This window comes from Neolamprologus multifasciatus, chromosome 20, assembly GCF_963576455.1.
Source record: "Neolamprologus multifasciatus chromosome 20, fNeoMul1.2, whole genome shotgun sequence".
NCBI lineage: Eukaryota > Metazoa > Chordata > Actinopteri > Cichliformes > Cichlidae > Neolamprologus > Neolamprologus multifasciatus.
Window position 1 is genome coordinate 13538007 of NC_140458.1, and position 23440 is coordinate 13561446.

The 23440-nt window shown below is 44.9% G+C and overlaps 2 protein-coding genes across 3 annotated transcripts in view; one reads left to right on the forward strand and one right to left on the reverse strand.

The window, feature by feature from the left end:
• The window catches only part of LOC146494594 (cytosolic sulfotransferase 2-like), a 24544-nt gene extending 18504 nt beyond the window's left edge, over window positions 1-6040 (forward strand). The window contains exons 4-8 of the mRNA XM_085146952.1: window positions 4985-5085; window positions 5170-5296; window positions 5388-5485; window positions 5576-5750; window positions 5834-6040. Coding sequence (XP_085003078.1) covers window positions 4985-5085; window positions 5170-5296; window positions 5388-5485; window positions 5576-5750; window positions 5834-5946 — 614 coding nt within the window. The 3' untranslated portion in view covers window positions 5947-6040. The remainder of the gene's footprint in view (window positions 1-4984; window positions 5086-5169; window positions 5297-5387; window positions 5486-5575; window positions 5751-5833) is intronic.
• LOC146494596 (uncharacterized) lies at window positions 6035-23218 on the reverse strand. 2 transcript variants are annotated; one of them, XM_085146936.1, is made up of 4 exons: window positions 22256-23218; window positions 14153-15074; window positions 13648-13950; window positions 6035-10295 (listed from the first exon to the last, which is right to left on the reverse strand). In XM_085146936.1, the coding sequence occupies exons 2-4, from the start codon at window positions 14994-14996 to the stop codon at window positions 8275-8277; spliced, it is 3168 nt and encodes a 1055-aa protein (XP_085003062.1). In that variant the 5' UTR covers window positions 14997-15074; window positions 22256-23218; the 3' UTR covers window positions 6035-8274. The 2 variants fall into 2 exon arrangements, with proteins under 2 accessions (XP_085003062.1, XP_085003060.1); XM_085146934.1 differs by having other exon boundaries at window positions 14153-15071; window positions 22256-23217.
• Between the last annotated feature and the right edge of the window lie 222 nt (window positions 23219-23440).

The following is a 23440-nucleotide window of genomic DNA, read 5'->3' on the forward strand; positions in this document are numbered from 1 at the left end:
CAGTTCAAACAGCTCACCAAAAATGGTGATAGAATAGAAGACTGCAGAAATGTTACCTGGTCTCATAACGCTTGATTTCTTCTGCAATGGTGTGAGGGATATTTTCTTGAAACACTTTGGAACGGTTACCAATCATATTTAACACCAAAGCTTACCTGAGTATTTTTTGTTGTTTTGTTGTCTATGTCCAAAGTTTACCCATCTTCTGATGGCTACTGTCATGAAGCTCAGATCATATAAAACTAGTTTCTTGACCATGAAGGCCTAGGACTAGGCCTCCACAGTCACCAGTACTCAGTCTAATAGAGCACCTTTGGGATGTATTAATATGGACCAAAATCTCTGAGGAATCTTTCTAGTACCTCGTTGAATCTGTATCATGAATAATTAGACAGTTGACAGCAAACTAGGCTCTAACCTAATAATAGTAAACTGTATCTGGCAAAGTAACTGGTGATTGTAATTGTGCTCCGTATAATTTGGTACCTCCGGCCCCAATTCATCTCTCTCCTTAACCAGGCTGACCAGAGAAGGGGTCTCAGCCTCTCTCCACTCTTTAAGGAGATTGAGGTGATAAATCTAGGGGTGGGTTTTTATAATCGATTTATCGATTAAAATCGATTCTGGCTTGGATAACGTAAAATCGATTCATTAAAATCCTGAATCGATTTTTTAATATAAATTTATTTTGCCCGAAATGCCAGAATCTCTGGTGAAATCTCACAAAATTTCAACAACCACCAAACAGCTAAAACAGTAAATGAGAGCAGGAACACGGATTCTGCACAAAGACTTAAACACACAGCGCGACCCGCGGATCAGAATCAGTTAGATGTCGCCTTTCTCACAGTCGGGCTGAAAGCCGACAGCGCGCTGATTCTGATCTGTCGGCGGTTCAGCGCTTTGTGTTCACGCCCTTTATGCGCTGATTCTGAAGCTGTTAGTTTGATGTCTCTCCAAACAATATTGACCGAACCAGCAGCAAAAGAAGATCCAAACTACGCTTCACATAAACATCGTCACGTATTCACTCTTACTTTTACTGTTTTGCTTCGACCACAGCTCTCTCTCTCTCTCTCTCTCTCTGTACTGTTTTCTGCATTATTGGTTGCTTGTTACGCACAAGACTACCGTTGTTTACAGCGCTGTCGGCCGACGTTTTTTTTCCCGTTTTATATACTTCCGAAAAGAAAACCTAATTTCTGCCGTTCAATACTGAACAAATGTAAACTTTTTTAAAATTATGCAAAATGCAAAACGCTTACCGCTGTAACTTCAGAGGTGATGTTCATATGTTGATTAATGGTTTTCTTTCGTTTTTGATGTACTGCAGAATATTTTTTATAAAATCCCAGGCCAGGAAAATCGCCTTCATGTTTTTCTGTGTTTTATCCTCAGCTACTTTGACACAAAGGCATCTGCTGTGATGCTCACACCTTTGATAAAGTCTTGCGTGTGTCAGCTTCCTTTTTATAGATACAAAAATATGTAAATGTACTGATCTGAATTATAATATTTCTGACTGTCAAAATTTCCCAGATTCAAATCGAAGTGAATCGAATCGAATCGAATTAAATCGAATCGTGGATCGAATCGATTCGGGACCTTGTGAATCGGAATTGAATCGATTCTAGAAATCAGTGACGATACCCAGCCCTAGATAAATCTGCGTGGCCCCTCCCCTGTCCGACCGAGCGACCTCATAGTCAACGTCCCCAACTCGCCGTGTGACCACAAAGGGTCCTTGCCACTTGGCGAGCAACTTTGAGCTGGAAGAAGGGAGTAATACAAGCACTTTTTCTCCTGGTAAAAATTGCCTGAGTCTAGCCCCTCTGTCATACAGGCGTTGCTGACGCTGCTGAGCCTGGAGCAAATTCTCCCGTGACAACCCAAAGTGTGGAGTTTCGCTCTCTGGTCCAACACGTACTGAATCTCATTCTTGGCGGGGCTCGGACCTTCCTCCCAGCTTTCTTTAATCAAGTCGAGCACCCCACGCGGCTTCCTGCCGAACAGCAGTTCAAAGGGACAAAATCCCGTGGAGGCCTGGGGCACCTCCCGCAGTTCGGTAATGAACTTACGAATCATGGACTTTAAAGTCTTATTCAGCCGCTCCACCAGCCCATCCGTCTGAGGGTGGTAGACGCTGGTCCGAATAGATTTAATGCCCAGTAATTCGTACAGTTCCCGCAGTGTGCGAGACATGAACGACGTGCCCTAGTCAGTCAGTATCTCTTTCGGGATTCCGACTCGGGAGATGACCTGAAACAGTGCCTGCGCCACACTCTTTGCAGAGATGTTGCGCAGCGGGACTGCTTCCGGGTACCGCGTTGCATAATCCACCAGAACTAATACAAAGCGGTAGCCGCATGCACTCCGATGAAACGGCCCGATGAGGTCCATGCCAATGCGCTCAAACGGGACCTCTATGAGTGGGAGCGGGCACAAAGGCGCTTTTGGTATGGCCGGCTGATTAACAAGTTGGCAGTCCGGGCAGGACGCGCACCAGCGGCGCACATCCACTCGGATGCCCAGCCAATAAAATCGGGCCGTTATTCGCTCCAGAGTTTTTTCGTATCCCATATGCCCTGCCATGGGGTTATAATGAGCCACCTGGAAAATCATTTCCCGGTGGCCCTGCGGCACCAACAACTGGGTGTGTGTCTCCTCCGTGCGAGTGTCACGACTCACTCGATATAACCTATCTTTTAATAAAATGAAGCGCGGGTAGGTCCGCACGGCTTCAGGGCGCACCACGTGACCATCAATCTCAATCACTTGGTCAAAGGCTGAGCGTAGGGTGTCATCACGAGACTGCTCCAGTGGGAAATCACCCATGGGGGAAATTTCCGGAGCCGGCGGGGCCTCCCATGAAGGACCCGCCGTCTCCCCCTCCCCGGAGTCAGTGTTGGACGACCCCGCATCACCGCTGAGCGCCACGCAGACACTACATGCTACTAATGGTCGTGGTCGCATCCCCGCATACTACCCTAACAGATGATGAAACCCCAGCCAATTCGTGCCCAGAATTAGGGGATGCGACAGGCGCGGGCTAACCGCAGCCGTTACTCTATGCGTTTTGCCCTTATACTTTAATAACAGCCGCACTATGGGATACCTGTGAACATCACCATGAACACACTTCACCTCCACCCATTCTGCCTCCAGCAATGCCCCGGGGCGAACCAAGCTTTGGTGCACGAGGGTCTGCGTACAGCCCGTGTCCACCAAAGCATGGCGTATACCCCCTCGAGTCCTTACCGGAATGCTGTATGTCCCTCCTGGACCGGAAGAGGGTGCTGGGGCACCGGCGACGCGGAACACCTGCCCCACTTCCATCAGAGGACAGTCCCTTGTTACGTGCCTGTGTTGGTGGGTTATCTGTTTCTTAATGTGTGTATGCAAATTCACCTGTGCAGGGGCCCGGCTGTGATTGGTGGACCTAAGGAACGGCCTGATGTAACTGGTTCCTGCTGTGGACGTGAACTATAAAAGGGCGACCGAAGAGCTGCAGTGCGGGGGGTGTGGCAGACTTCCCATGCACTTGCCTCAGGTCCAGACGGAGCAGCCGTAGCAATAGCTATTTGGTTAAAAGGTCGGGCGTGTGTGAAGTGCGGAGCAAGTAGGGGTGAGCTGCCGATTATTTTGGGAAGCCTTCTTTTCTCCTGTGTTTTTTAGACCAGGGAGGTCAGACTGTGTTATTTCTTTCTTTTCTTTTCCTTAAACAGGTCAGAGGGGAACCGAAGCCTAGGTTGAGTTTTGTTTGTTGTGTTGGCCTTAGCTCACCCCGAAATTATACACTCCCACTACCGTGAGTGCCATTGTTGTCAATAAACTGTTGTTAAAAGTCCGATGCTGTGGCTGTGTCTGTTTCGGGACACCCCACTCTTGTTACGGTCATTTCAAGCCGGGTCGTAACACCCTCCTCAGGTGTCCCGGTTGCCCGCACTTCCAGCACTCCTGCCCCGGCGTCTGTGCTGCTCTCCATGGCTCAGGGGCGGCACTGCTCATTTCTGATCCCTGGGAAGGCACAAACGAAGCAAAAGGATTAGTGGGGCTCAGCGCCGGCGCCTGCTCTGCCTGCCCTGGCGCAGGTACCCGGCGCCTCGGTGCCGGCACTGGGGCTTGTTTACTCGGTCTCCGGCCGCCGTCCCCGGGCTCCCCCGCTCTAGCGGCAAGGTGGTCCTCCGCCAACGTTACCGCGACCTCCAGACTCGCGGGACGGTGGCACCGGACCCATCTCGCCGTCGCCGCAGGCAGCCCCTCCACGAACTGCTCCAGCACCACCTTGTCCACCAGCAGCGTCTCTCCCTCTGATGATCCCGGCTGCAGCCAGCGCACCGCCGCGTCATGCAGCTTCCGGTTCCAAGCAAACGGCCGATCCTCCGCGGCCAGCCGACAGGCCCGGAACCGCCAGCGACAGCGGGGGGGAGGGGGCTTCGGCGGAGCAGCGGCTCCAACCAGCCGCTCCAGAACCTGGGTCTGTCAGTCCGCCTGCTCCTGCAGCTTAGCCAGGTGAGCTCACTGGGCCGCCGCCTGGTCTTGGCTCCTCTTCGCCATCTCTGCAAAGGCTGGGCGGGCGGCGCAGCCTGTGGGTCAGACATCCCCATGTTGGCTGGGTTTCGGCACCACTTGTGAAATGCACTTCACACACGTACACACACGCACAGTTGTTTGTCGCCAGATGCCACGTTTATTTATAGTTTACATTTGTTATGACCGACCACAGTCTGACAGCTCCGGTCTCAGCTGATTTCCAGCCTTCTCTCGGCTCCTCTCCCGTCTCACTATAAAAGGGAAGGAAACCATCATCAGTCCAAACGCCATCAGCTGTTCTCACCTGGGTCTCCAGCACCGCCCCGTTGAGCTCACTGCACCACTCCTCCCCTGCAGCCGCGCCCGGGACCACCCCTCCGCCACAGTAATATTGGTGATATAGATCAATGTCATTGTGGCGTTCCGCTAACATAATGCCCTCTTTTACTAGGAGTGGATGTGCTGAATGAATTAACCACCTTTCCACGCATTATCAAGACACACCTACCAGTTCAGTTCCTTCCCAAATCATTCTGGGAGCAGAACTCCAAGGTAAATGACTCACAAGTAAGCTATTGGTACGAGTCACGGAGACAATCTTCTCAGTGTTTGTTCCTCATTTCTTTCCGGTTTTAGATAATCTACGTGGCTCGTAATGCCAAGGACAGTGCCGTATCCCATTTCCACTTTGATCGCATGAACAAGGTCCAGCCAGAGCCTGGCAGCTGGGAGAGTTTCCTCCAGAGATTCATGGAGGGAAAAAGTGAGTGACAAACCATAAGCGTGAATGACTAAATACGTTAAATGCGAAAGGTTATTTTATCACTTATGATTTGTCTTCTGGCATCTGTCAGTGGTGTTTGGCTCCTGGTACGAACATGTAAGAGGATGGTGGGAGAAGAAACAGACCTGTTCTAATATCCTGTATTTGTTCTATGAGGACCTGATTGAGGTGAGTGTTGAAGTTACTGTCTGTGAGGCTGTGGACATAACCACATAATAAGGGGTTATGGGTTTGTTTTTTTTGTTTTATTATTTGCAGGATACTGAACAAGAACTCGTCCGCATCTGCTCATTCCTGGGACTGTCTCCTACCACAGAGCTGAAGAAACAAGTCACAGAAAAAGTTCAATTTGACAACATGAAGAACAGCAAGATGGTGAATGGCTCCGCTGATGAAGTCTTCGATTTAAAAATCTCCCCCTTCATGCGCAAAGGTCGGGTACATTCGCCTGTAAGTTTGTTTACTGAAAGGTGAAGGAGGAGATGTTAACTTTACTCCTAATTTCTCTATTTTCAGGAAGGGTTGGCGACTGGAAGAATCATTTCACTGTACAGCAGGATGAACAGTTTAATGAGGACTACAAGAAGAATATGAAAAACACTGATCTTCAATTTCGTACTGTTCTGTAGGTGATTATACACAACAGTATAACAGTATATCTGCCATTGTGTTAGATATGCAAGTAAAAATAAAGAAAAACATGATAACAAAGGTGGGTTTGAGTTTTATCATTTTTATTTAAATTCAAACAAAAAATGCAGCAAGAAATACAAGAACAAAAGTTCAGTGAGCAAAGTAAACAGATGACGCTAACACTGCACTTCTGCAAAATGGCTAAAGACCAAAAGGGGCACATTTTCTACAGGACTTACTGCTCTGTAGGACAACACTACAGTTGCTGGAGGAACCACGGCTGCCATGAAGTAAAATAGGTAATGGTGGTAATGGCGAGAGCTGATACGGTAAAATTATACAGGTTCACTGGAATGTAGACAGCAACAAAAGGCCATTGTACTGTAAATACTATATAAGTCAAGCGTCTCACATCACTGGGAGGTGCTGCAAGTCACCCTGAGGTAACCGGAAAACAAGTAAGGGACTGGCTCTAATCAGGAACAGAGGCATGAGTAACTATGTTTCTTTCCAAATAATGCAAAACAAAATGTCACTTTATCCTCACATATTCAAAACAACATTCAAAGACTGAATCACAATGATAAATCTGTAAGTTTCATTTATAATAAAGTATATCTCAAGTTGGAGCAAAACCGTTCAAGTTTCAGAGTGGACCACTGGGCTATCTTTTGGGATCAGAAACAGTTCAAATGAATTAATGGACGAAATATGGTTTCACCAAAATGTTGTTTTTGTTTTGTTTGTTTGTTTTTCCCCCAATAATTTTGTCACCGCTAACGACAGGAAAAGCTGAAATAAAAAAAATCAAACCGATCCTGACCGTCAACTGTACACTTCGCTAAACCTCCATCTTTTTTAAATTCTGAGCATAGCCCAAAAAGTCCTTAACATAACATCTGCAGTCAAGCATCAGCTGTCACAGCTCTGCGTGTACTAAACAGGCCACAATCTGACGTCGAAATAGCAAAACTGTCTGCACAGCTCAGACGCATAAGCAATATCACTTAGATTGTCTTTCACAGTAACAACTATAACTGTTTCAAATACACCTTTATTCATGAAACATCAAAAATAACTATTTACATTGTTGCTTATACATCATAGATTTCAAAGATATTTTCCTTTTTAGTAATAAAATACTTCAGTCTAGTGCTCAGGCTTGGGGTTAAGTGCTCCGTTATTGAGTCAGGCCTAAATATAGGAGTTCTGAGGTTCATGCTAAGCCGGTCTTGTGTGCTGCAGCCCTGCAAAGCTATGAAGCTTGTAATTAGATACCAAACATATTGAACTGAATGCAGCTTTTTATTCAGAGGCTTACGTTAAGCATGGTTATTGATTGCAAAGCTCTGTCCTTCAACAAAATGCATCATAGTTGAGTTCCGTATTTAAAGTCTGTCAATTTCATCAACAGCTAAAAACCTCAGGAACACATGTTAGCAGGTGTCTGCTCCGCAGCTGTGTCTCTGGCTGTTGTTTATCGCCTGCCTCTTTATGTAACCGGTTTTAAAATACAAGGCAAACTGGACAAGTACAATGATGGCAGCAGCAAGTTAAGAGCTTAGATGTAGTAATCTGCAGCTGAGTCACAATGCTAAGATGCTAGAGACCATTAACCCAAATAATGGGTTTATAAAACCATTAATAATAGCACAGAAACCAACTTTGATTACGTATGGCACAACTTTACATCACGAAGCAAACTGAAATATGAAAGACAGCAAATAAACTCTAGTAAAGGAATTAAACTGATGAGCAATCATATGCAGTCATGTATTTTTCTTTTTGCAGAAACCATTTGAACAGGACACAAAGACACTTGGAGCATCATTTGTCTTTTACCCTTTAAACTTAACGGTGTTAAAGTAATGTTTCCAAGCAAGAACTTGAATATCTAAATCTACTTACTTTCTTGGAAGATTAAATTTATCAGCTTCACAAATCTGAAGCCAGTCACAAGCACGGACCTGCTAAAGAGCCATTCTCAGGAATTGTATGTAAGTTTGCTCTCAGTGTACTTGAAGTCATACCAGTGTTAAACAGACGAGAAAAAGATAGACAGATGGGAAAGTGAGCGTGCTGTTTGTCTATAAATTATGCTAATCAACAGCTAATCTGATCAACAAAGACAAAAGGCAGCTAGGTGACACCTTTTAAGTTTGTCACCCAGATCCTTGTTTTCATATTTTAACTCTTTTGACAAAAAGTATTATTACACAGTTTAATAATACTATTATCCCAATATTTGCAGCATCCCTGGTTAGGATTAGTTAAATGAATGCGTTAGATGTGCAGTCATTTGGTCCTCATGTCCAAGGTTAGGCTCATAGGTCAATAATCTCGCTGCTGACACTGGCAGAATCGTCATGTCGACTGACTTCCAGGTAACTGCGTGACCCCACTGGCCTCGCAGCTCTCCCTCGCACACTTTCAGAGTCTGGGGTGATAAACGGTCGCGTGTCGTCCACTCCATCGTCTCCCAAATGCCCCATTGAGGTTCTGGAGGGACGGAGTGACACAGGACAGGACACTGATGAAGGGACACTTGTTGTCCCATTTCCAGCCCATCTGTGACCCTGGTGGGATGGCGTTGGGGGAGCAGTCACCTGCCTACTGGGTACACTACTGAGAATGCTTCCCCCCAGTGGCATGGAAGACTCTGTTGGAGCCTCGCTACTCTCTGAGAGCAACTGAGGATCACTGTTCCTGCGGAGCCAGGGCCCCTGACTGACCCCTGAACCTGGCGAAGGGGACTGTAAGGTCTGGTTCAAAGGATGAAACAGGCTCCCTCCTTCAAGCAGGTGTTCTCTGTGCAGAGCCTCATCGATGCTGCGGGTCAGGTCGATGGGGGAGGGCGGCCGCAGGTCAAACTCATAGAAAGACAGGGAAGTATCCCTATCCTGATCCAGGCTGCCGCTCACCGAGCGCTGTGGAGGCTGGCCAAACGTCTGCAGTCTTAGGAGGGAGCCAGTAGAGCCGTCAGATGTGCCTCGCTCTGCAGAGTGGCCCCTATGGTTCCGTCCCCGGTTGCTGTCTTTGACAAGTGGCTGTGAAACGGCCTGCTCGTGGTTCTGATTTCTAATCAGACTCTTGCTGATATCAGCCCCAGGACGCTCCTGGCCAGCCCAGTTGTTAGGCACTTCTCCTACTCCTCCACCTCCTCCTCCTCCTACGCCATTACTGTCAGACTTCCTGCAGGGCTTACCCTTCAGGCTCTGGACTATCTTGGACCAGCAGGTGTGTGTTTGAGGGGAGCCTGCAGAATCACTAGGGGATGCCAGGTCTCCTGCTGCTCTTCCATCCTGGCCACCTTCTTCCCTTCCACGGCAACTCTGAGGCCTCCAGAACACCCACGAGCTCAGGAGGAGCAGGGAGAACCCCCAGGCTAGTTCCAGGAGTCGGGCCCAGAAATGCACTAGCCACCATCCCCAGTTGAAGCGTGTCCAGTCACCTAACAGTCCATAAAGCCACAAGATAGCATGGACATGCAACCCAAAACACAAAGCCCCAAGAACTGCACACACTGCCAGCACTCTTCCCAGAATCACTCCTATTCTCCTGCTCCCTGTCCAGGCCTTTCTCCGTACCTCTTCGGAAACTCCGGGTTGAGGAACAGCAGGGCAGCGTATACGTGGGAAGACATAGCAAAGAAAGCCCAGGCAGAGACCCAGACCCCAACACAGAGACAGGACTTGTAGGGTGACAGGCACCACAGGAGAGAGGGCTGGGGAGAGCAGATCAGCTGCCAGCAGCAGGGTACACTGCAACACAGTCAGCACAGCCACCAGAGGAGGCCGCTCCATGGTTGGCGGTAACACACTTATTCCTGCCACCCTCAGTGCCAGTAGCGCCAGGGCAGCATGTGTCCATACCAGGAGGTGCAGAGGCAGGTTGTAGATGGCTGTAACTGCAGGGCGAGGGAGGAATTTTCGTGTGCCATAGGGATCAATGAGAAATAGAGCTGCTCTGAGGCCTCCAGCCAGAAACAGCAGAGCATTGGCCAGTGCAAGAGCACCACGATGAGGACAGTTTGCACCAGGGGACAGTGTGAGGCCAAGAGCAGCTCCAGCAAACAGCAAGAGGAAGAGGCTTGCAGATCCGTAGACGTGAAGTTCCCAGGCGAAAGCAAGTGTCCGGCTTAGATCACCCCAGTAAATAAGTGTGGCATTAGGTGAGGAATTGGCACTGGGAGAGGGGGCTGGATCAGAAGTGGAATAAGGAGCTGAGTGAGGGTTCCTCCATAGCTGATGAGAGTGGTTCTTCTGAATAATACCATTCTGATATGTGGGACGAAACCGTGTTTGGATGACTGGTACAACACTCGCTGTAAGAATGGAAGAGACCCCTAGAAAAAAAAGAAGAACAGAGTTTTGATTTTCAAATGCTGAAATGCACAAAATATGCTATATTGTTCTGAAGTGATATTAATACAGATGCAGAACCTTTGACAACCACTAGAGGGGTTTAGTTTGCCATCACAGTCATGAGCTAGACAGCTGAGACCTTTCATATGTGCAGAGTAACCTAATCAGCTCTGCAGAGGTGCATTGTCCAAGGTCTATCTACTCAAATAAGCCAAACTGTGAAATCAAATCAACTTTATTTTCCAGGCTCCAGATCATAAAAACTGCTTGTTTAGAATCACCATCCAATATAATAAAAAAGTCCTGGATGTTCTACCTCTATTCAAATATTGGCTGTTGTGGAGATCTCCTAAAATCAGGATCTTTTGAGCGCCACGTTTCTCTCTTCAAAATCTCTGAAATCACTTCCTCAGCCGCTTATCCAATTCAGGGTCACCAGAAGGTGAGGAGCAACATCGCCTGTGCACCATTGCATTAGCATCAGTTTTCGTGTCACTCTCATCTCTCTTTTCACTACCATCAGATGTATAACTGTTTCTAAGTATGGAAATAACAAAGTGTTCATGTATAAAAACAGAAGTCTAGAGACTGCATATCGCTTCCTAAAAATTCACATAAATATGGAATCCAAAGACAAGGCACCTCTTCTAAAACCAGTTTTAAAGATGAAATGTCAATCACCCAAAAACCCTAATATTCTATGCGAACAGCACTGCAAGCCGATCCTCTTGTTTATATTATAAATGTATCTGACTAACAAAAGAGCTCCTCTGAATAACCGGGAAGCAATTGTCTGACTTAATTGGAGTAGATTATGTAATTAACAAGGACATCTGTGTTATGCAACTCAGTGACGTGTCACAATACATGTATGATCCAGGGAAACTGCTGTTCACATTTAAAGTATTATACAATGCAAAATGACCTAATGAGACAAGACATCTTGGCAATATAACATCTCTGTCTGTGTTTCTCTTTCTCTCTTTAATATTGTCATGTTCACACACACTCTGTTTGTTCAAGGCACTCCACCTTTTCCTACTGGAATGACTCTGAAACACACAACAACATTATAACCAAAGGTTCATTCATCGCCGAGGTCTTTGGAAGCCACTTGAGTACATATATCACAGTAACAATACTACCATGTGTAACAATTTAGAAATAATTTAAGAAAGACAGCAAACATACACAATATGTGGAGTTGTTTCACACACATTTAAATCTGATGGATGGTGGAACGATACAATCAGCGGTAAAACACTCAAACCATCAACTGCTTGGAAGACTTTAAGCTCGCCCTCACCCTGTAGAAGACAACCATAAAACTGCCACACTAAATAATGACTCACTCCTCTCCCTCGCTGCCTCATTTTATCACGCACGCAGACACCACACACACAAAAATGCTTCGCATACTTGAGCATTGCATACAGATCACAGGCACACTTCTTTATTTATACAAAAGCTATGTTTTACTTTCCTCTAGCCTCTAGTTTTTCTTTCTAACAGGAGCGAGATCCAGACACATTCCAGATGTTGTGATCACATTACACAGCTGGATACATTTAAACCTACCCCTGCCCTTGAGTTTTTTTTTCCTCTTTCACATATGCACTGCCAACACGGCTTCATATGTCCACATGTTGAAATTAGGTGAAAAATAACTGGAGACCACCATGTGATTGGATAACGCAGGCCAAGAAGTCTGTGAGTTCTCGGACCACACCCACCTTTGGGAATATTTTATGTTTGAAAACCGGATAAAGATACCTCGTATAAGGAAGATACAGATATGTTAGAAATTAAAAAGAATCTATGGCGAGGAGTTTTGTTTTGTTTTTTAAATTTCAAGCACACACTTATGAAGTTTTTTTGATTGAATCTTGCACTACTGAAAATCTACTGTGCCGACAAAATCAGTCCCCAGTCAGGTATGCAGACACAAAGAACACAAATCATCTTTGTGGTAGTTCCTGTTTCAGTAAGCACTTCAGGAACTACTTGATAATATATACAGCGTACTTAAAATTAATGCTTTGGTATGACAAATCTGCCTAAATTTATCATCACATGACTCACATGTGAAAAAAAGGCATATTTCCAAACACAACTATGGGAAAAGGAGTGGCTGCAAACAGTGAACACAACATTTTTATCATAATTTCAGATCAGTTTTCTCCAGTAAACTAAAAAAGTCTTAAAATCTATTTTACTTTTAATCCTTTTTGCAAGTAAATGGGAGAAGGATTCTCACTTCAGTCTTCCCTTTCTCCACCTGAGAGACGGAGTTTGATGGAGTTTCAATAATCACTAGAAACACAGTTATGGTGAAGTTTTCATTTACACACTTGTGCTGTAGCCTAACTAGCTACTTTCCTTCGAGGAGCTTCCCAGTGTGTGTGTGTACATAACTGTAAGCATGTTCATCATGGTAGTTAACGTTACTGTTTGATATACGGATGGGTTTTGAGTTTGAGTGCATCGTTGTTTGTGCTCATCAGGTTATCTCTGCAGGTCTAATGTACGTGCACGAACTGAGGTTCATATGATAGAACTAGCCAGTGTTCTGCTTTTTATTATGAGCGCAGAAGCAGCTACCGCTGTCATGACTGAGTATGAAAGAGCAAAACAGACCTCGGACCCTTGCCCATTATGTCACGGTTAAGGAGCGGCCAAATGGCTTTGGCTGAACCAACGTAAGCTAATGTTGAAAAGAAAAAGAGTTGGCTCATGCTTACAGAACAAAAACCTGAGTGCACTTCCTTTAAAGGTGCTCTGAAGGAGAGTCCTGCTGTTTAAAAGTCATAACGATGTTATTCTTACGGTATCTAAGAGACTGGGTCATGTGTCCCACGTGTCAAGCTTTTCCTTTTCCATGTACTTTCCCTCATCTCCTCTCCCTTCATCCCCTTTCCTCTCTGCATCTGGTTTTCATTGCCATCTCCACTCCCTGCATTTCCTATGCCAGTACCTTTCTTCTGCTTTCACCCACACCGTCTACTCTCTCTTCGGTATTCCCAATAGTCTCTTTTTTAGGCCCTTGCCCCCCCCCCCCCCCCCACCACCACCACCACCACCTTTTTTTCTCTTATCTCTTTGCCTGGCTGCAATTCTGCCCACCCCCTCTTAAGCTTGCTCTCTCACCTCCCTTGCTGTGTCTACCCACACATTACAACCCCACTTTCCATGGAAACGTGTGTCTACTTTTCCCCTCCTTTGAAGACTTTTTTTTTAATTCTTCCAGTAAAAAAGTCCCAGCTGCACAAATAATTCCATTTTGAATTACCAGAGGACACAGGAAACAGAGAACACAAGGCTCTTGTTTCTTACCTATCTTCAGTGACTGCACTGTTGTGCTTGCAGCATGTCTTCCTTGCTGTACTGTTTTGCTGAGCTGAGTTGTTGATTTGGCAGAAAGAAGCACACTGGGTGTAGAAGTATTTGTCACTTGTAGTTTTGTGGTGTTTGAATGCGAACTCTTCTTGCTTTGGGTAGTAACTGGCTGTGCTCCAGGCTGGAGCTGTTTAGCAATAGAGCCAGTCACGGTAGATGTTGGTTGGGGTAACATCGCAGCATCAGAGTCCTGCTTTGGAGTAACTCTGTCAGTGGAAGGAGTGTTTGGTCCCAGTTCACCTAGAATTTTTCAGGAAAGGAAACACATCGAGCATTAACCCCTTACCTGAACTTAAATTCAGTTACATTTAAGGCTTCAAACAATTGTTAAAAACAAGATAACTGAGATAAACTGATTCAGTAAATGATCCCAATCTTAATACTAACTACATTATCATGATTATGATTCTCATGTAACAATCTAGCATTTTTGATTTCTCACCTTTTAATTGCACAGTCTTAAGTGTCTGCTGTGTTACCACAGAGGACAGTGGGGTCATCACTTTCTCACTCGCTACTGTTGTAGAAGTGGTGCTGGTTGTGCTGGTGGTTGTCAACACAAACAGGTGAGGCTTCACGGTCTGACTGTCCAGTGGTGGAGTTTTTACATCAGAAACTTTAGAGACCGCGGTCTGTGCCTGCGGTCGATACTGTGCCATTTCATCATCAATTGTTGACAGAGGATTAGGTGATTCCTCCTTCACAAACATTACTGTTGGAGCAATACCTGATCCCAACCCTTGTGAATCAACACCCTGCTTCTCTTTAATTGCTTCCTCCTTTGGATTCGCTCCTGTCACTGTCTTATCACCTGCAGGCTCAGCCACTTCGGCAGAGTCCAACGCAAGTGGAGGTGGAGTTGAGCTTTTTGTAGTGGCATCTCCCTTTCTGAAAGCCCTGCTGAATGCTAAACTGGCTGTGTCAGTTCTGGGCCTAGAGGCAGTTGGTTGGGTTACAATTAGTCCACTGCTAAGGTTCTGTGTGGGAAGGGCAGACTGAAGAGGGCGGTTGAACTGTGTCACCGATGGATGAAGTCTTTCCCTCTGCTCCACTGTATTTGTAGTTGTTAACCTGTCCTGTCCTGTAACTCTGATGGGCACATCACTGCGTCCCCTGGGAGGCAAAGATGGCCAGAAACGAGGAGTCTGCTTGGTTGGTGGAGGTGAAAAATCGCTAGGCAGGTCCAGAGAAGAGAAGGAGGAGGAGTAGCCGATGACGGTCTGAGCATCGGCAAAATCGATGATGGAGGTGAGCAAGACCAGGAGCATGAGGGACATGGGAGCCATGGTCTCCCTCTGAGCGCTGAGCAGTGACTGGTTCCTCTGGAAGTCTGTTTGTCACACCATCCTTTCACTGGGTTTCTGCTGAGAAAAACAGGAATTGTGTTAATTTCGTGAACACATTACGCAAGCACAGATATACGAAGCACTGCGAATATGTAGACACACCACACAGGTGCGGGAAAGGTGTTTCAAAACCTACTTATATTGCATCAGATCAATCTAAAAGGTTTAACTTCTGAGTGGCGATTCCAGTATTCTTACTGATTTACCAACAGTGGTCTGAAGCGTGCCATAACAGGAATTGTGAAGCAAGAATTTTTGGTCATATCTGATTTAAAGATTATGTGCTGTAGCCTTTGTTGTACTGATTCAGAAGGTAGGTCAGTGAAACTCCCACTGAGTTTTAGGAGCATGACAACAGCAGACACACAGGGTGTGGTAAGGTGTATGGTTACAGAGGACATGGGACACATAAAAGCATAAGTTCAGCTTGTAAGTTATATAACAAGTCACACCATTAAAACGATCGAGCCAGAAAAGAAAATCAAGTCACAGATGGTTTTACTGCGTGGCAGATGGACTTGTTAACTTTTGTCCTCACTAGCTGTTCCATAAAACTGATACTTCTTTGGGGAGAGTATCAGTTCCTTTCTCCTTAAAAATCTTCAGGACTCTGCTTTCTTTATTTGCTGTTATGTTTAAGCTGTGGATGCCAGAAGCTGACAGCTGTAACACCGAGTGTGGTGAAGCTCAGGGAGCCCAGTGACACGTAGAAACCCCCAGGCCCTTGAGGATTACACAATCCTACGAGTCATCTTGCCAAACAGCTGGCAGGCACGTCCCCTAAACAAGCTGCTGTTATCCAAAAAAAAACCACCCCTTTTCTTTCTCTCTTATTTATATAAATCTCCCTTTACACCAGTTTCTACCTATGACTCACAGCAGGAGACAACCTCAGGGATGAGAGTCAGGACACTACTGCTGGAACGTTAGGAGGGAAAGTACAGAAAATAGACATCGGTGCCTATGGGGGAATTCATTCTGCTGCTGATGAATCACCTAGGGTCCATTCACAGGCACAATGTTTAGGTCTCAGAGGAATTACTGCAGCTCCATACCACGGCTGACGTTCATTTTGTGTTCATGAACATATGCAGTGTGTGAGTAATCTGTGTGAGTGTATGGAAAATGTGTATAAGTATGTGTGAGTCCACACCACGGGTGAGAGAACACACTGTTGTTATGTGAGGAAATGTATACTGGTCTTTTGCAAAACACAATTTCTCATACAGGAGCTTCTGAAGGGAAAAACTGTCAATGAGTATGGTAACATAAGTGCTTATAGATCTCAATCTCCACCCACTCACAGTAGTCTCTGTTTATTTTCTTTCCAGTCTCACCCACCTCTTCTGCTGTCTTGTCAGATTTTGGCCAACTCTAATCCCCCCCCCCCCCTTTTTTTCTTTTCTCTCTTTTTATCCCTTATTTAACTAGAGCTGGTTTAGCAAAGGGGTTACTGAGAGAGTCCTAACAATAGAGCGATGAGTAGGGGAAAAAAGATGATAGATGTAAGAATGTGGAGATAGGAAAGTGGTTCAAAAAGAGTTTGGCCAGGAGGAGAGATGGAGATGGAAGCCTGGCGTGATAAGTTAAAGCAGGGGTGTCCAAAAATTTTTTCCAAGGGTGCCATATTTATTAATGGAAAATCACCCAGGGGCCAACAATTCTTCTTGCCTTTTACAATTTATTTTCAATAACACAAGAGCTGTCATTACGGTGATCAGGTGAGTTTAAGCCTTAACAAAAAAAATGTACTTTTCATTCACATATGGAGAGAAAATAACATAAAGATCAAGCTGTCGGGAATACCTGTAACTTCAGTGAAGCCGCTGAATATCAGTATTTCAGGTCAATTTTAAACGAGACTTAGACAAAACACATGGTCTGAAAAGAGAAATTACACTTTGTTAATTCTGTTTGTGGTGGTGGGCCATAAATAATAGATTTTAAGGCAGGATCGAGGGGCCATAAAAGATCTGACCTGGGGCCGCGATTGGCCCCCGGACCGGACTTTGGACATGCCTCAGTTAAAGGGGTCCGGGACAAGATTAAGACTGAGAAAAGCAGTGAGAGCTGTAAAATTTAGACTAAGATTGAGTGAATGCCGATAGTAAGGATATAAATATCTGAGAAAAAAGAGAGTCACACAGAAACTATGTTTCAGGATTAACGGGTTTGTTATGGAGAGCTGACACGGCCATTTATCCAGGAAGCCACGTGGAGAAACTGATCCTACTTCACCTTTCTTCTGAGGTTAACTGGCAGGTGTGCAATCTCTGGCACAAGAACATGAACAACCTGACTATTACCACATATCGTTTAGTAAACATACCATTATCTGGATCTAAAAGCAAACCAAAATGTGTCAGTCTGTGTGTATGAGGGGAAGCAGAACAGAATAATGAGTCTCAAATGGCATTTGGCTTTAGTGGCGAGGGAGTAACATTCTGCTGCTGTATTTGAAACGCTGTCAGCATTAATCTCATCTCCACACATCATCCAAAAGAACACAGTAACACACACAGAAGCGGCTCTCCAAAAATGTTCTCCTTCACTGGATTTGAGCAGCGTGACTAGGAATTTCCACTGAACTAATACGAGTGGAGTAAATTTAAGCAGAAAGACACCTCCTCGAAGCCTACGAACGAGCACATACTCCACAAAGCCTAGATCAGTGTGAAATCTGCATCCTCTTAGCCCATCTTTAACACACAGTCCACACACATACACAAATAAGACAGTGCATCTCTCTGTGACTGTCCATGGAGGGAAGGCAGACGTGTGCATGGTCTGAGTATTTTTATCGTGTTCAGCCCCCGGGGGCCACAGACAGAACACATCACTCTGTATTTCATCTGCACTGTGTTGAGCATGGTGTGTAGATGTCGTCACGCCTTCCTGCACAATGTGTGCTTTGTCCAGTGCAGGAAATGCCCATGGATTATATATCCAATAGTACAGCAGCATGCAACAATCTGAAGATTACTGTAAACTCCTTGCCCACACTATAGACCTGCTGGTTATACAATCATATGATTCAGTACAGCTGTTACTAATCAGTTGCTAACCATTGCAATTGTGATGTCATGTCTACAGTAATGTATTACAATGCAAGCTACTGCTTAAAGTTTGTGTAGGGAACCGGGCGGGGGCTTTGAGCATTAAAGTCTTTGGAGAATCCCCCTCTTTCTTGCTTATGTTCTCTCTCACTTGCTGCCAGATTGAAGACAGTCTGGCAGGGCAACATTCCCACTGATTTGAGTGGACATTTCAGTGTAAGACTGTGAACAGAAGGATTTGTGTCTTTCAGTCTAATGTGCACTTGTCAGGTATCACACTTCAATACTTCTTAATGTAACGTGTTCATCGGGACAGAGTATAGATAACTGTCCAGTGCTGAAAGTGAGCACTCAAACACCAAGGTCTGATTTGCACTTGTGTTTACTTGAATTTTTCCAAATCAAATCACATTTTTTAATTTATTTAGAGTAGGTTGTTTTAGGTGATAGTCTTTCATGCTGGCTCGTACTTCTTCTGAAAAGATTTGCATAGAAAAAAAAATGTTTTGTTCTCAGTAACTGATACCTTCAAGCAACCAGGCTGTTTGTTGGGTCATCTCTGAACCCATAAAGTAAAAGCTCTATTTGTGCTTATCATACCAGAACTGTCTAAATCTAAAAATGCTCTAATGTGGTTTGCAAACAGAACTTAAAGGACAAAAACTATAATAGGTATTTTTTCTGTACAAAGTTGTTGTTTTTTCAAATATTTTTTCATTGATACTATAAAGAAGGCTCGAGATGATCATTTTGGATGTGACAGAGACGGCCAAGTCTGACTCTAAAAACATACGCTTACTGGCTAACACTTTTCCTTGACAACTTTTTAACCAATGAGTACCTGGTTTTATTCCACAGATCATCCTTAATTTTGAAACACAGCATGACCTTCAGACAGAATGTACCTTAAAATTAAACTTAAACAGTCGCTTAATTTTTCCTACTGAATTCAATTGTTAGCATACAAACACGCTCACAATGTTCTAGCTACAATGCTAGTATTTGTAAAGCTGAAAAGCTGAAGCTGGTGTAATTATAAAGCTGATGTTTTGTATATAAATGGTTGAATAAAAAAAAAACAGCCTATTGGAATAACTACAGGGTTGCCTATTGGTGTCAGAGAAACTTAGGGGTGTCTACAAGAGTTGTCGCAAATAAGTCTGAAAGGGAAAATAAGTCAAATTTAATGACAAGCCATCCATTAGTTGGCAAGATATTTCAGATACAACCTCCCTGTGGCGCTAGTGGAAAAAAAAATGTAATGAGCTTACTGCCACTGCCATTCGTATGGCTTAAAATCAAACATAGTCTCAATCTGTTTATATGTGAAGATACGATCACTTGTGCTACATCTATGTCGGTATAGGTAGGCCTCTCAACTATAGACAAAGATCTCTGATATCTTAGTTGACCTGTAACATTCAGTGTTGATGTGAGCGTCTTGTGAAGAAGGCTTACTTATCAGTGAAGCATTCATCCTCAGAGAAGAACTCAGCCAAGAATGAACGTTTTTGTTATGGTTCGTTCTGGAAAAACCCTCTTCTTCTTTCAGCTGCTCCCTTCAGGGGTCGAATCATCTCCCTCCATCTTACCCTATCCTCAGCATCCTCTGCTGTCACATCAGTCCTCTGCATGTCTTCCTTCACTACCTCCATGAATCTCCACTGAGGTCTTCCTCTTTTCCCCCTGTCCGGTAGCAAAGTATTAAACATCCATTATCCAATATATCCACTATCCCTCCTTTGCATATACCCAAACCATCTCAGATTTGCTTGGTAACTGGCCACTCCCAATGAAAATCTCATGGAAAGAAAACTTTAAAAAAATGTAACTTGTAGAAAGAAAGAAAGAAAGAAAGAGGCTGAATGAACCACCAAAGACTGGTGTGTCACTGTGTAACAGCTCACACTTCAGCATACTCTACAGATGTATAACTTGTTTGTACTGCATATTGGTGGGTGGAGAAGTAGGACTGTGAAGCAGTGTGTGTGAATTAGTGTGTATGTGAGACAGAGAGAGAAAAAGTGAGAGGGGGGAAATGAAAGAGGGAGTAAGTGTGGTTACGTTGGTATGCAACAAGTGGGGGAGGTCGCTGGTTTGACCGTTAAAAAATTCCTCACCTTGAAACAACATATGGATTACAAACAACTCTCAACTTGCCACCACATAAAATTTATTTAATAAAAAGTCCCTAAACTGATCTTTTTAAACTATTTTGATACATTTAAAGCCATGACCAAACTCTTTACATACATTATAGACTAACACCATCCATTTATCTCTTGATGCAAACCACAGCCTGTTAAAGATGCCTCTCTCGGGGAGAGGGGGGGGGTCTAAACTACAGCAGAGTAACCAACCACACTCCATAGACATGCTATATGAGGAGGAGAGGGTCCTGAACCAATCGCCTATGCCTTTGATCCCCAGTTGAAGTGGATGTCCCGCTTAAAATTGCTGAGCCCCACAACATCTTTGAGTCATGTTCCGCCTTCACACGAGCCACAGAAGGTCAGGCATAAAGGCTAAGGCCCCAAACCGCACTCCACACATACAAAGAGACACATCTAGATAGACAAAAATAAAACACAGATTGGCAATGTTAACATTTGAGAGATGACAATGGAGAAAAAGTCAACCAGATTGGACAAATATTCACAACTTGGGAGGAACCTTAATTTCAAATTAGCACTCACACGTTAAACACTAAACACGGCCTGAAAGATAGCGAGTCTGATGACGGACTAAGATCACTGCCAAACCATGTCAAGCCGCAAAACACTTTTAGGAAAATTAACTGCAGGCATCGCAAGTCATAAACTGTTGGCCTTTTACTGAACCGCGGCTTTACTTACATGCATGCAATAAAACTGTGTTGTGTGGCAAATTACTGAGTTTTGCAAGCAGGTTGTGTGCAAAATAATGTAAGCAGCTATCATCTGCATGGATATCTTTGATTTATAGTTACAAAACATTTATTGCATCTTTTATCTTCCCACAGATAATAAAGATCTGCACCCAAATAAGAGATGTGGGCAGATCATCTTCTGGGATGAATGCTTCACTAATATCTTAAGCTATGCCTTATTTTCTAAAAGGCTGACAGTTCAGGGCTGTATAATTATGGGATGTTTTAACTGTCCTGCTTGTTTAAAGTTCTCTGGTCGAATATGAGTGACTACTTGTAGTTATAGCGCACCTTTTATGGACTTTATTGTCCCACGCAAAAGTATTTATGGAGCTGCTTTGGAAAAGGATAGGCCTCCCCCCCTTGTCAACAGACGAGAGTGTGTTGGTTCCTTTTTGAAAATTAGTTCTGTTGCATTTCTTTCTGCTTGACTACATTCACCAGCACTCTGGAGCAGCTCATTGAGAGACGCACTCCACTTCTTCCTCCTCACCTTCCACTTAAATCCCGATGAGGCATGGGTGTGAATCCAGACCATCTAAACCAGGGCCGCAGCGCTTTTGCGCATATGGCTTTGTTGGACGAGCCTGCTATCCTGTGTAAACACACTTAAAAACACATGTCGAGCACCTGGCAGCAAGGGATAAATAAAGAGATAACAGGGCCCACTCCACTTGTTGCTGTGTCACCAAAGAAAACAGCCTTTTTGTATGCTTACTGCCTATTGAGCCTAAACAATTTCCTTTTACGTTTGAGTGATTTTAAATGAATTATGTCCCAATTATTCTTATTATTATTATTATTATTTGTATTATTATAGGGGTGATTTAAGACCAGCTGTATATATTTCATGCTGTTAGTTATGATGAGCAGTAGTAACGACGTCACGTTACCGTTCTGACTGCGGGGACACGCGGTCGCGAATGGCTTTAATTGGCAAAATTCACCCAAACTGCCGCTTTTTCTTACACGATGTGAGATGGGGGTGATAAGGCAGTACTCCCTCTAACTTCGCACATAAAGTTCAGTACCGCAGAGGAAACCAGGTACAGGTAAAGGGCAAAGATTAACGTGCAGCGTATGCTCGCCTGTAAACCCGAGCCAACGGCTGACATCGCGGCACAGGTAGAGACAGCGTCACGCATATCACTGCGCAAAGACGTCTAGCCGCATAGCAGTCAACCAATAACTGTTACCGTGAGGGTTTGTCCGTTACAAGCAACAAACAAACATACCTGCGGGTCTGCGAGGCTCCGAGTCGATGGCGTCCGCTGCGGCAGGGCTATCAGGACTAGGACATCCTGAAGTGAAAGCAAAGGTGTCGTCCGGGTTTACCTCGCACGCAGGATAACAACCGCCGGAGGTGGAGGTTCAAACCGCTCGTCTATGGGCACAAAGAGAGGTTGCCTTTCAGCAGCGTTGTATCGTTGCCAGCTTTCTAGCCACGAGCGACTGAGGAGATGTACGCCCCCTCCGACTGAACCATCTCTCTCCAGATCGCTCCCTCCCTCTCATTTTTTCCTCTCTCAAAAGCGGATAAACGCGACTGCCTACCTGCCAACCTTCCGCTTGGCACGCCTGTTACGCAATAGCAATAGGACGCGCAGCTGAACCTGAGCTCCGTGTCACCCCGTCTACCTTTACAAAGCAGCGTGTTTAGGCGATGCCCAGTGGAAATATGACGACACTGCCACTGACATCATCACACAGCTTGCTGTAGTATCCAGGTTCTGGGGTTTTTCCTTGGATTATAGCTGAAAATTGCCTGTTATGCGTTAAACCTAGCCGATAAAGTGGCCGGGAAGAGGAGTGGGAACAAATTCATATTTGCGTGGACAGGTGAGGATACACCTGACATTTCTCTGTGCAGTACGGACTGTCAGTTCGGTGCTTGAAACTCTAGCCTCCAGCTCCTCTTCACTGCCCTCCAACCGGGCTTTTGTAGAGGGGAGGAAGCCAGCCTGAGCCAAGCTGATACAGTTTCCTCGTGCTGCACCCTGGCTCAGTGCCTTTCCTTCACCCACCCCTCGCCTGATTGTCTCTCTCTCTTGCACAAACAAAACATTTTCTAGTTTGGACATGCTGTTGAGGCTGCAGCTTTGCGGTGACTGAGACCAAACACAGACATAAGTTGACAAGTTTACTGCAGATATTAATCCTCCTTAGGAGCAGGTCTCATTCCCAATCACCTGTGTATTTGTCACTTTCGCTATATTGTCTGGACAGTACATCTGAGTCCTAAAATATCCTGTGCAGCTCAGGGGATTGTTCCTAATGCCATTACATTATTACTGAGCAAGCAGGAGACACGTAAGGGTTTGAACAGGTGGCGCACAGACATTTCTGCATTGTTATCACATTATTGTACACTACCTGGATTATATCTAATCCAGGTAGGGAATGAGTAACCTAACCCTGCA